A 12,299-nucleotide genomic window follows, 5' to 3' on the forward strand; every position below is an offset into this window, starting at 1 on the left:
CACATGCAGGTGGTAGTTAATATATAGAAGCTTGTCATGTACTCTTTTCAACACTTTAAATGAGCTTAGAAATAGTTGAGCATGGGTTTCAATTCCTGTTCAGGGTATATGTCTGGGTTACAGACTCAATCCCCAGTAGTGGGTTTGCAGGAGGCAGCCAAACTATGATTCTCTCTCATTATTAATGTTTCTATCTGTCCCTCCCTCTCCTCTCCTCCCTCTGAAGCTAATAAAAACATATGTAAAATAGTTTTAAAAAAAGAAATAGCCATCTTCTCACACAGTCCTTGTAGTTACTATTTCTTTGTAAATGTTAGACAACTGCCTCAATTCCTTTTCCCTATATCTCATTTATACAGGTGAATGTGTTCTGCAACTGCACTGTTTTAGTACCTCATGGACTATCAGTATTCCATCTCTTGCCAGCTGGCCAGACAGTGATCCAGCTCAGAGCTCCAAGCTTAGGTCTGGCTTGCTAGATCATAATGTGAAGTTGGGTTCTCTGAAAGCAAAGCCTAAGACAAAGTCTTTTTAGTCAGTGATTTATTGTGAGAATTTTCTCAGGAGGAGGAGCGATAGGGAAGCAGAACACTGTGCTGGGAAATGCGAAGCAAGGATGTGGTCATAGCTGGAGACTAGCTCAGCCATGGGGAGCACAGGAACACGAATCACTCCACATGGTTGGTTCAACCTTGGTGCTGGAAACCAACCCAAGCACAAAGAGATTCAATCTTTGAGTGAATCTGTCTCCATTTGGCCATAGTGATATACTGAGGAGAGATGGCATAAGCAGCCAATGCTCTTAGCAGCTGAGGAATGCGAAATCTGCCTGAAAGCAGGATTTTCTAGGGTATCAACAGCATCCACAACCAGTGAACTCTTCTGATTTGTTTACCGAATGGAAAAGACTTCTTTGAAATTCTTCTTAAATTTCTTTTCTGTTAGAACTGAGTCATTGTGCTGGGGGAAAAAACACACACAGACAAAAATAATGACAACATCGTTCTTATTAGACAATGTACAATGGAAAATTATCAGAAATCTTATTTTAAACACTTAAGTTACATTAAGTAGGTTAAGTTTAAAAAACTCAAGCAGCTAAGCCCAGCCAGAATGGCTCTGTGGTTGAGCGTCCACCTATGAACCATGAGGTCATGGTTTATTTCTGGTCAGTGCACATGCCCGGGTTGTGGGCTTTATCCCAAGTGTAGGGCATGAAGGAGGTAGCTGATCAATGATTCTTTCTCATTATTGATATTTCTATGTATCTCTCCCTCTCCCTTTCTCTTTGAAATTAATAAAAATATATTTAAAAACTAACAAAACAAAAACAACCAAACCAAAACAAAACAAAACAAAACAAAAATCTTAATCTAAGAGTATCTTTTGTTTTCTAAGAGCATGATTAAGCCTTGTTGTATAGACATAAATGGGAAATCATAACTACACAGATGATTCTTAGTCATTGGCTTTGGTTCATTTATTTTAGTGAAAGTTAGAAAAGTAATCTAAGCCTTAGTGATAATCAAATATTACATATGTACAATCAATGATCTTCCTTTTACATTGTCAATTCTATTTCCCTCTGGTGATACGTTATATGGTTCATTTACATGCAAAGAAATCTGCATTTTGAGGCCTCTGAGAGGTCTGACTGAATATATTGGGGGAGAGATAAGAAAGATAATATGACTTTAAGAAGCAATTTTCTCCTTAGGTTTGGAACAGGGAGAGCATCACTGTTCTCAATGGGCACCTATCACCTTTGAGGAGAGGAGTAAGCTCTCAGGGGCCTGGAGTCTGGTTGCAGGGACAACTCCTTATTCACTGTTGCTCTCTCTGGTGAGCTTAAATCCTCAATTAAATAATCCAGCCACTCCCCGAATCCTTGCTTGTATAGGCTTGTCATTGGATGAGGGAAACTCTAAAATCTCCCAGTATCAGGAAATGCAGGGAGAGTGACTCAATGTATAGGAAATGAAATGGATGTAGGGAGAGCCACTTACCTTAGAATCCTGAAAAACGTTGTTTATGCCAAGCACAAACTCATTCACTTTGGTAAAACACCCTCCATTTAATTTATTCTTGATTTCATCCAATGTCCTAAGTGTCTCTAGGCATTGAGAAGCCTTTTGAACCTGGTGAAAAATATGTCAATAGAAGCATTACTAACAAAGTTCAATGTCTACATTTTGTAAATTTTTATAACATCTAGAGGAAATACAAGGTAAATGGAAAGACAGGTCACATGCTTTCCCACACATGGGCTTCATATCACAGATCCCACAGTGACCATGTCAAGGTGGGGTAACATTACAGAAGTTTGAAATCATGGTTTGTTGTTGTTACTCACATAATGTTCATCTGGAATATTCTGGAAAATGTTTTTCTCTAAATGACAATAGAGCTTTAGGAGGAGGAACACACATTTCTGCAAAAGAAGGAGATTATGAATGAAAAGCAGCTTGGCGAGAATGAGCCCATATGCATGCCCAGACAGATGCATGATCACAGTAGACTCCTGGAAGTTTCCCCAAACAGGGATTGCTCTTGTACAGTAACATGTAACAGCTGAGTAGTTCTTTTTTCTTTTTACTTTTGCAAGCAGGTTCTGGTGAATTTTCATAGTGGTAGAGGCATGGTCAGAAGAGGACGCACCCTTTGGAACCCTTGCCCTCACCCCTGACTGTGTGACTTCTCATGTGAGTAGAAAGGAGATGTTTTTGATCAAATCCAACTCACCGACTTCTCTTCAGGCCCCATCTGTCTCAATAGGACTTCAGAATAGCTGGCATGCTGCTGATTTTGTGGAGACTCTTCTATTGTGCAGAATGTACATAGCCAATCTTTCCTGAGATGTCAGATATTAGTGAACAAGGCAAGCCTAGAAACACCTTCGTTCCCACAGCTGCCACTGGTATCCTTCCAGGAATGGCTGATGGGCACAGCCAGGGAATGAAGGATCACCCCTCCCCCCAGAAGCTCTAGCACTCTTATGTGATAACCTTGGACCCTAGAGTAACAGCAGGGAGTCTATTGGGTGGAAGATGGTGTCTGGGTGAGTGATGGGATCCCCTTTTACTTTCTGAGATGCTAGGAACACAAGGAGCTCCACCGAGCCTGTGTGTCAGAGAGTGGGCCTTAACCTCTGGGGGCCTTGTGTCTTTATTAGTCTGCTGAGAACATGGCAAATTGAGGGAAAATGTCCCTGTTTGCTGCCTTTTCTGAATAAGCACAGAACACAAGTAATTGGCACTGGCGCTCCTGTGTACAGGAGTCCAAGGTGGGAAAGTTCTGGAAAGGACAGAAGTGGAATATAGACAAAGGACCCAGCCACCCGTCTCAACCTGCCAGGAGAGAGAGGGGACCATTTCTCTCCTGTTGACAGTATCTTTAAACAGCTCCCACATCATATAGTTGGACACTGTACCTATGACTCTGAGGACACAAAAAGAGACTTAGCATTGAGAGTGTGTATGGCAGGAAGAAGGTCTGTAGAAGGAGAAGGGTGTGCATCTCACAAACCTCTCAGGTTCCACAGGGGGGATGTGACAGTCCTCGTGAAAGAAGCTGAGACAAAAACTGCATTTGAAGATCTTTCCTTCATCTCCACAGATCTTGCATTTTTTTTCCAGCTAGAAGATAAAATAATATCTGTATCCCCAGTGAGACCTTAAAGACCAGCTCTGTGGGAATCTGGAACTCATTGCCTTAGTAGGAACCTGCATGAACAGTTATGTGCTTCCCCTTGAGCTATGAACCAACTGCATGGAGTAGAGTTTCAGAAAAAGAATTCTTGGTTGTAATGAAGTTCAGGAAGAGTGGCCTGCGTGACCAGAAAAGGTTTTCCTATAAAACCAGAATCTCTTTGCCCTAATAGGTTTGGCTCAGTGGATAGAGTATCAGCCTGTGGACTGAAGGGTCCCAGGTTTGATTCTGTTCAAGGGCATGCACATTGGTTGCAGGCACATCTCCAGTAGGGGGTGTGTAGGAGGCAGCTGATCAATGTTTCTCTCTCATTGATGTTTCTAACTCTCTATTCCTCTCCCTTCTTCTCTGTGAAAAATCAATAAAATATATTTTAAAAACAAACAAACAAATTAAAAACCCAAACAAACCAGAGTCTCTAACATAGAAAGACTAGCTACAAAAGAAGAGATTGATTTTTATAGAAATGTGAACCAGTGTATTATTTTGCAACTAAAACAAAGTCCTGGAACAAATGATTTGTCTGAACCACAATGACTAAAATCACGCAAGGAAAGGTGGTTTATTGAGAAACTGATAAGATGCAATAAACTTCTAAAACAGTATTACATCCTATTTTCTTGACTGAAGGCTCCCCATGAGTTGAAGGGCTGGGTTGGATTTCCTGGACTCTGGGTTCTGTAACTGGAGAGCCTCTGGACCTCTGATAGTGTCTTTGAATTGGAAAGACCACAGGCACAGATGACAAGTTTGTGTCAGCGAGGATAGAGCTCTTTGGCACTAGAACTCTGGGAAGATGTCCCCTGGTTGAGTGTGGCGTGTAAGGTGTGGAGGCTCCATCACTGAATGGCCAGAGAGAGTGGCAATCACTTTGTTTTATAAACAGAATATGAAGGAACCCCCTTAAACAATTGATACTAGATTTCTTACCATTCTTAATGTATGGCCTTTAACCATGTTTAATTTCACTTGAAGAAGATAAAATTCGATAGTATTGCCATCCACATCCTGTGGCATAACTTCTACTCATTGAACAAAACCAAATTTATGGAGCAGATATGAAAATAAACTGTGTTATGTACAAACATGTATTCATGACAAATAGCTGTCCTGTGACTGAGCCCTTTCCTAACCAAGAAAATGCAGTGTAAGGACTAACATTAAAGTTCAATATTATGTGCTGCTGTGACATTTGAGAAGGTAAAATTGAGAAGGCCTTGAACAGCCTAACTGCAAGTTCCCTTCCCGAATCTGCTATCCTGGATAAGGTCCCACAGCTAAACAATGCTCCTTGTCAAGGAGCCACATGTAACCCTGCTCAGCCTGGAATAACAGGTTTCAGTTCCCTGTCAGCCATGAAATTATTTAAACAAGCATGCCATAACCTCCCAGGGTAACCAGGGGATACCCCTTTCTCCACAGCCCCTGTTTGTTCCCTCTGTTCCTGGGGGAAACCTTGGTGAAGCACTGCCCTCCTTCCTTGCATTAGGAGTATATTTGACTAATAAACATCTGTCAATCCATTTGTCCAGTGACAGGTGCCATTACCTGCTGTCCCCCAAACTATGTGGTAGACATTTCTCCCTTATCAATGGGGTGAAAAGGATGTGATTAAATCAGAAGACTACTTATGGCTTTCTTTTAAATGAGAATCAGCATTTACATATGAATCAGGAACCATCAAGAACTATATTTGCTCATGGTTGGTTTCCTGGTTCTGCCTTCTTAGAAAATACAGAAGATTATGGGTTGATATAGATAGAAACATTCTGTCTAATCCATTGCCTATTGGAGAAATTCCTACCCTCTTGTGACCATCTCAGGTGACACAAATGAGACTGGCTTGGGGACTGGCCCACCCACTGATGAGTGCTGGGGGGAGGCAAAGTGATTCATTGATGAGCAGGAGAAGGCAGGGATGACAGTGTCCATCTTTCCTTGCCATGACCATTTCTCCTTTCTCCAAATACCTGGGGTTGGTGCCATCACTCTCCTGGGTTTAGTCAATTAGCCTCACTGATATATCTGTTTCATTTTTTGTCCTCTCTTCTCCTAACACTTATACAGAATCCCTTAGGTTTTGTCTTTGGCCATTTGATTGGTCCCAGATGATCAAATCACTCTCAAAGGTGCAGTTACTTTGCCATGTCTCAGCTCCCAAATGTCCAGCCTGTCTTCTGCATTTGTGCACATCCCTGTGCTCACCTAGAATCTCTTCCTGGGCCCTTAAAGCACATCCCAAACTCATCTGGGCAAAACAATGTGTTATCCTGTCCCCACACTCACTACATGTTCTTTCCTGGTGCTTCCATTTCATAAAACATTCACCTTTGACCACAAACCTGAGATTCCATTCTGGGTCTATACTCTCACTCATATTCCAAATCCTACTATGCCCATTCCTTCTCACAGTAACTGTCAAGCTCCTTTTAATAGTTCCATTGTCTCTTTACAGAGATGCTGAGACTCTAATGAATGGTTCCACCTTAATACCTAGAGAAAAGTGGTCTGTTTCTCCAAGTCTGTATTATATCTTGGTTAGCAACAAACAAAGATCACAAATGTCCATCTTGAAGTAAATGGGCACAGTAATGTGCAACACAGCTATGTTGTTTCTCTTCATGTAGAATTTAATAAAAAATGAAAAGTCAGCCTGGCTTTAGGGTGAAAATTCTTATTTGGGGAGAATGAGGAGTCTGGTAATTTCTTTTGCCTTAAAAAATGGCCATGAGAAAGTGCAAAGCTCAAGGAACATCTTGCTAACAGTTCCCATTCAGTGTTCCAGACAATCCTGAATCACATATTTAATAGAGATTGAGACCAGTTCTAACATGGAGGCCTGAAGCCATTTTTCTTCTCACTGTAGGGGCTCACAGACTGCTATAATCGTTCTCCAGAAATTGGTTACCCTCTTCCCAAAAGAACAAGGAAATAACAAATGTAACCAGTGCACAAGAATCTTGCATCCCTATCTGTAATCAAGTCTAGTCCTTTTCCCTTTGGCTCTTTGTGTCTTAGCTTGGCTGCACAGTAGAATTGTCTCAGGAGAGTATATACAACACTAAATTCCTGGTCCCAACACTAAGTAGATGCTGAATCAATTGGTCTGGTTTAAGGCACAGGCGTTGGTATTCTCCTTAGGTCATAGAATGAGTAACTTGTGTGTCAAAATCATCTGGAGAAACTTTAACAATTCTAATGTCCAAGTCATAACTCAGAATGACTAAATCAAAATTTTATCTAGAGTGGGATCAGACAATGTTATTTTTCAAAGATCTTCCGGCAATTCTAGAGTGCAAAGTGTGGAACCTGAGTTGAGATTTAGTTTCACATGGGTGGTTATTAATGCATGAGGATATTATAAGCCAATGCTGAATCAGCCTGTAATATTTATCCTAGGAGAGATTATTAAGAAGAGGGAGGGTACTCTTGTTAGAACAATTGCCTTTTCCTTCCCATGGAGTCTTGATCATGGGTAGTGTGATATGAACTCTACCACCAGCAGCAACTCTTCTTCTAGGGCATCACTCTAAAGTTAAGATGATTCCAAGCTCCTTGGTACTCCAATTCAACTTCCAGAAGTTCATTTTCATTTCACTTTCATCCAAATACCAAGATGGAACCTGGCTAACTTTTCATAGGAAAATCACTATGGAGTACAACACTTACATTGCTCTTGTTTACCCAATAGAATGACTTGGCTTCATTAGCTTCAGTCAGCCTCAGCTTTTATCTCCACCCATGTCAGAGAGGTCATAGACAAGGGTGAGCCACTGAAAAATTATCCGAGAAATGATCATGTCACTGATATCTCTCTGGAGAGCCTGGAATACCCTGCTCCCCATTAATTATTTCTCTAAGGTAAACAATGAAGTTGAAATAATTCTTGAGGTCAGGAATATTATTTCAATCTTCTGTAATGAACATTGGGCATTTTTTAATGCATTAAATAATTGCATATTGAATGATTAAATAAATGAGTATTATTTCATTTAGGAAAAGTGCTTACTTGCTATCTCTTTAACAAATACTAACATAAAACCAATAATAGTTCTGGCTGAGTATTTCAGATAATTTGATAAGATAATAGCTGTCACCAGAAATGATTAGTGGCCCTCATCAAGAGAAAGGAAGTTGTCATGTGGTGCCAAGTGTGACACTAAAGTTTTGAGAAACCAAGACTCCATCATCAAGAGAAGTTCTGGGAGGCATGGATGGACCTGGAGAATATTATGCTCAGAGAAATAAGCCAGTCAGAGAAAGGTAAGTATCACATGCTCTCACTTATATGTGGAATCTAACGAACCAAATAAACTGATGAACAAAAATAGATCCCAAGACATAGAAGCATAAACAGACTGTTGAACCTTAGAGGGAAGGCAGGGGAGGGTGGGTGGGAAGAGACCAACCCATGGACTTGTATGCATATACAATTGTCCATAGAGACAGACAATTGGGTGGTGAGAGCCAGGAGGTGGGTGGGGTTGGGAGGATGGGAGCAGGCTGGAAGAGGTTAATGGGGGGCAAAAGGAGACCTATGCAATACTTTCAAAAATGAAGATTAAAGAAAAGAACTTGTATAAAGTAATAACCACCTTTCTCTTCCTGTCATGTGGGGGTTCAGGTAGATCTCCATTCTGAAAGAGTAAAAGATACAAGGGTATGGTTAGCCTGTGATTATGTTTTGTGCATTTCAACCTCCTTCTAAAATATTTCCCCTTGGACGTTCCACTATCAGCTCAAACCAAGATGTCTAAATGAGAAACCATTTCCTCTCCTCAGCTGTTCTTCTAGAATTCAACAATAGTAGCTGGAAAATCCTCCTTAGAATTTTCCCCTTTTCTTTTGTGTTCTTATTTACTTAAGTTTTCATTTCCTTCACAATCTTTTTGACAGCTTTCACTTCCTTTTCATTCCCACTGGTGCCACTTAAGTACTTCCTCACTCCAGGGTTGGTCAAATGACACACACATGTCCCTGTGGGGTGTCAGGTACTCTGCACAATGTTGGGCACACAAAGATGTATAAACCCTAGAGGGATCTAGGAGAGCAAGAGGTTGCATGAAAGGGTAAGTATAAAACTGTGAGAAGGGCCTTAATAGTGGGGTCAGGGGGCCCAGGGAAGGGATGACAAGTCAGGTCAGTCAGAGAATATTCAGAGAGGGGCATTGTATGTGCACTATAAGTGTCTAAGGCTAAAAGACAGTGAAGTCATTTCTGGGCTCAATGTTGTCTGAGATACTGTTTTAAATATGTCATTTCACACCTCAGGAGACTTCCCTGGTTCTGCATTGTCTATACTATGAGTTTAAAATCTTTAGCCTGGCATTAAATTCCTCCAAAAAATTCCAATTGATGGATTATGCCTTATCACACATAATCCATCTACTCAACCCATGAAGCCATGTTAGTCATGGTTCTGGTTTTCACCCCATTCTTTCTCTGGAATGCCTTCTGACCACTTGTTTGACTGTAGATGGTTTCTTTCCTTTCAGTGGCTAAAGTTGTCTGCAAGCACCTGAGTCAGAATGACCTTTCCTTCCTCCAGGCTCCTGCACCTACCCCAACTGAGCCCCTTTGACATCAATGTGCTGCCTTGTACTGACTTAAGAGTGTGGGGCACCTCTTTCCAGGATAAGGATAAAGTCAGGGACCTCAGGGATCTAGCCATGACTCAATATATATTTGGTGAGAAAATAGTGATTTTCTTCTAAGTACAATAAGGAAAGTCCCGTCTCCTGCCCTGAAATACCTCCATCAGCCATTTTAGTTGTTTTCCACCACAGTACACTCTGATCTTCCAGTCTCTTGAATTTTCATAGCCTCCTTCAACTTCAAATTCCTTTGGGGTGAACCACTTTCCATCCTCTGTCCTTATACACTTTACTGTGGCTCCTGTAAGAGCAGGATAAGTTGATCCTGAAGCTTCCTTGTCCTCAGAGCTCAGATACTGGATTTGCAGCCACCCAATTTGGGTTCAAGATCAATCACTAGCAGAAGAGTCTGGCCTCACATTCCACATTTGAGAATCCTCAAACCCAGCTTGTAAGTGTTGTAAGGAGATCTCCTACTTTGGAGTGAAATCTTAAGTGGGGGCCCGGCCCTGCTGTTCACAATGACACTAAGATGATCTGTGCCCTGTATTACAATAATTTTCTTCCAGTTCAATGGCATTATTGAGCAGATATTTTTCTCACATGAAATCATGGATAACTGACTTTAAAGTAATTGTGAAATGTTATTCAGTGGAAATTTTTACTTATATATAGATAAAAGATAGTCATATACTTAACAACCTTGTAATTAGAGAAAAATAAATAAAAACCTCAGTTAGATACTACATCACACCTTCTAGAACAGTATTATTCATAATAGCGAAAGGGTGAGAAAACCCAAACTGATAGATAAATGCATTACTGTGTCCCCACACCATGGACTATTATATTATTTGACAATAAAAAAGAATAAAATATAATGCATGATATATATGTATTAACCTAGAAAATATGATGATGCGTGAAACCCAGTCACAGAAAGGTGCATGTTATATGAGTCAATTGATATGAAATATTTATAACAGGCCAGTTTATAGAACATAAAATAGATGAGTGGTTGCATAGGGCTGGATGGTGGGGTGAGGTGGGAGTGGCTATTAACTACTGAGAGACATGGTGTTTCCTTTAGTGGAGGACAAAACTGTTCTAAAATTAGATTATAATGATGGTTTTATAATCTTGTGAATAAACAAAATAGAAACAAAAAGCTCAACAGTGAAGTCTACACTTAAATGGTGAATTACTAGTACATATGCGAGTTATATCTCAGTAAAACTGTTTAAAAATAGTTTTGATGCAAACTTTTATATTATTTTTTCACATACCCACATTAAGAATAATCTGATATGACATTCATCATAATAAATAATTATTGGAAAGCTTTATAATGTTCAAATCACAAAACATTTTACAGTCATTATGTACATGGTCTCAAAGTCAAACCAGAAGGCAGGTTTACAATTATTTTCCATTTATTAGATGAGAAGTGTCAGGATCAGAGAAGTCCTATTCTTTACTCAATCACTCTTGGCAGAGCTGAGGCTGGGGCTCAGGTTTTCTGATTCTATATTTTGTGAACCTCTCACTATAACAAACAACCTGTCTCGTTGATAATTTCCAGAGGGGGTACAGGATATGAATGAAGGTGGAGGCTGATTCAGGGTAAAGTATGCAATATATTCCACCCACAGACTGAGGTCTCTGCATTTCTCTTTAGTTCCTTGAGCATCCTCATGGATATATCTATGGGGAAGTGAGCACTTAATCTGCACCATTTCTTAAAGTGTAAAAATATCATTTTACGGATCCCTACCTCTTCTCAAGACAAAACTAGGGCTCCAATTCCTTAAACAATGGGTAATTCCATTACTTTTTGTGATTCCTTTCTGGAGGGGTTATAAGTGAAAGTAGACCTTGAAACTTACCTCGTTTCAATTTTCTCTTAATTAACATGCCCTCCATCTCCCTACAGGACACAGGAAGTATTTCAGCAGTAAAATCTACATTCTCATCTGTGGGTTTTTTTGTCCCTGAAAGAGAAGATTCTTCATTATGTCTCATTTTACAATTGCTTCCATGCAACTTGCTTTCATGTTGATATTGTTTCTATAAAGACATAGGTGTACATAGGAAACTTTATTCCACAAATCTCCAGAGTTTCAAAGTCTTTCTGTCAGTGGCATTTTTGATGCACAACAACAGAATGCCTACCTTCATTCATCTCACCTCTCAAATCTTACACAATCAGAATGCCTGAGCAGAGACATCAGCCTTCTATAAAACTATAATAACTCTCAAAGCAGTCATCCCTTCCCCTGATTCTTCTATGAGAATGAAACATACAAATTCTATCATATCCTGCAGGAAATTCTTCAGTGCAGTTAGGTAGCTGGAGATAAAATCAGGGACTATACTTGTATCTACCCATTTGAGCTTTGACTCAAGGAGAGGATAATGCTGAGTTAACCCTGAAGATAGTGTCTACCTGCTCTTTGTGTTCTCTACTTTGCCTCATTTGTGGCCCACATTAACTTTCTCCAAAGCTAAAAGAGGAGTGGAGGAAGCTCAAGAATAATCTGCAAATTGTATTATTGACTGGATCATTACAGTCTGACAATGGTTGTGCCCTTCATAAAAAGCTACACCCAATGCTCTGATCATCAAACTCTATGACCTCGTCTCCTCCTGTCCACACACTTCTCTATTTGTCACTGAAGGAAGCTATTCCCAATCGAGGCAGAAAGGAATAGCTCCTTCCTGCATTGTGATTAGGACACAAGTGGTGGGGAATTAATGGCATTATTATAGACCAATTGTGAAAATCTGGGTTCTGTTCTGACCATTGCTGGTGAGGATGCATTGTTCTTCCTCACTCTTTAGAAGCCTAGAGATTTTGGATATAATTTTGGTTATATTTTTTGGGAGTGCCTTGCCCTGCTTGTATCTGACCATTCTGGATGAAAAATGTGAATGATAATAGAAGCTTATTGGAATGGAAGATGAAGAGATGAAGTTACAGCCAATGGAATAGTACAT

At 40.1% G+C, this 12,299-nt stretch overlaps 1 protein-coding gene across 2 annotated transcripts in view; it reads right to left on the reverse strand.

The window, feature by feature from the left end:
- Nucleotides 1-528: 528 nt before the first annotated feature.
- Nucleotides 529-12,299, reverse strand: part of LOC311626440 (nuclear body protein SP140-like protein) — a 42,243-nt gene continuing 30,472 nt past the window's right edge. For both annotated transcript variants that reach the window (XM_084891837.1, XM_084891838.1), the window contains 8 exons: nucleotides 11,189-11,293; nucleotides 9,461-9,603; nucleotides 8,304-8,345; nucleotides 3,526-3,635; nucleotides 2,743-2,851; nucleotides 2,354-2,431; nucleotides 2,007-2,138; nucleotides 529-960 (listed from right to left, as the gene is read on the reverse strand). In XM_084891837.1, coding sequence (XP_084747963.1) covers nucleotides 892-960; nucleotides 2,007-2,138; nucleotides 2,354-2,431; nucleotides 2,743-2,851; nucleotides 3,526-3,635; nucleotides 8,304-8,345; nucleotides 9,461-9,603; nucleotides 11,189-11,293 — 788 coding nt within the window. In that variant the 3' untranslated portion in view covers nucleotides 529-891. The remainder of the gene's footprint in view (nucleotides 961-2,006; nucleotides 2,139-2,353; nucleotides 2,432-2,742; nucleotides 2,852-3,525; nucleotides 3,636-8,303; nucleotides 8,346-9,460; nucleotides 9,604-11,188; nucleotides 11,294-12,299) is intronic.

The sequence above is a fragment of the Pipistrellus hanaki genome (genome assembly GCF_964339955.1).
Source record: "Pipistrellus hanaki genome assembly, chromosome: 8".
Classification (NCBI taxonomy): Eukaryota; Metazoa; Chordata; class Mammalia; order Chiroptera; family Vespertilionidae; genus Pipistrellus; species Pipistrellus hanaki.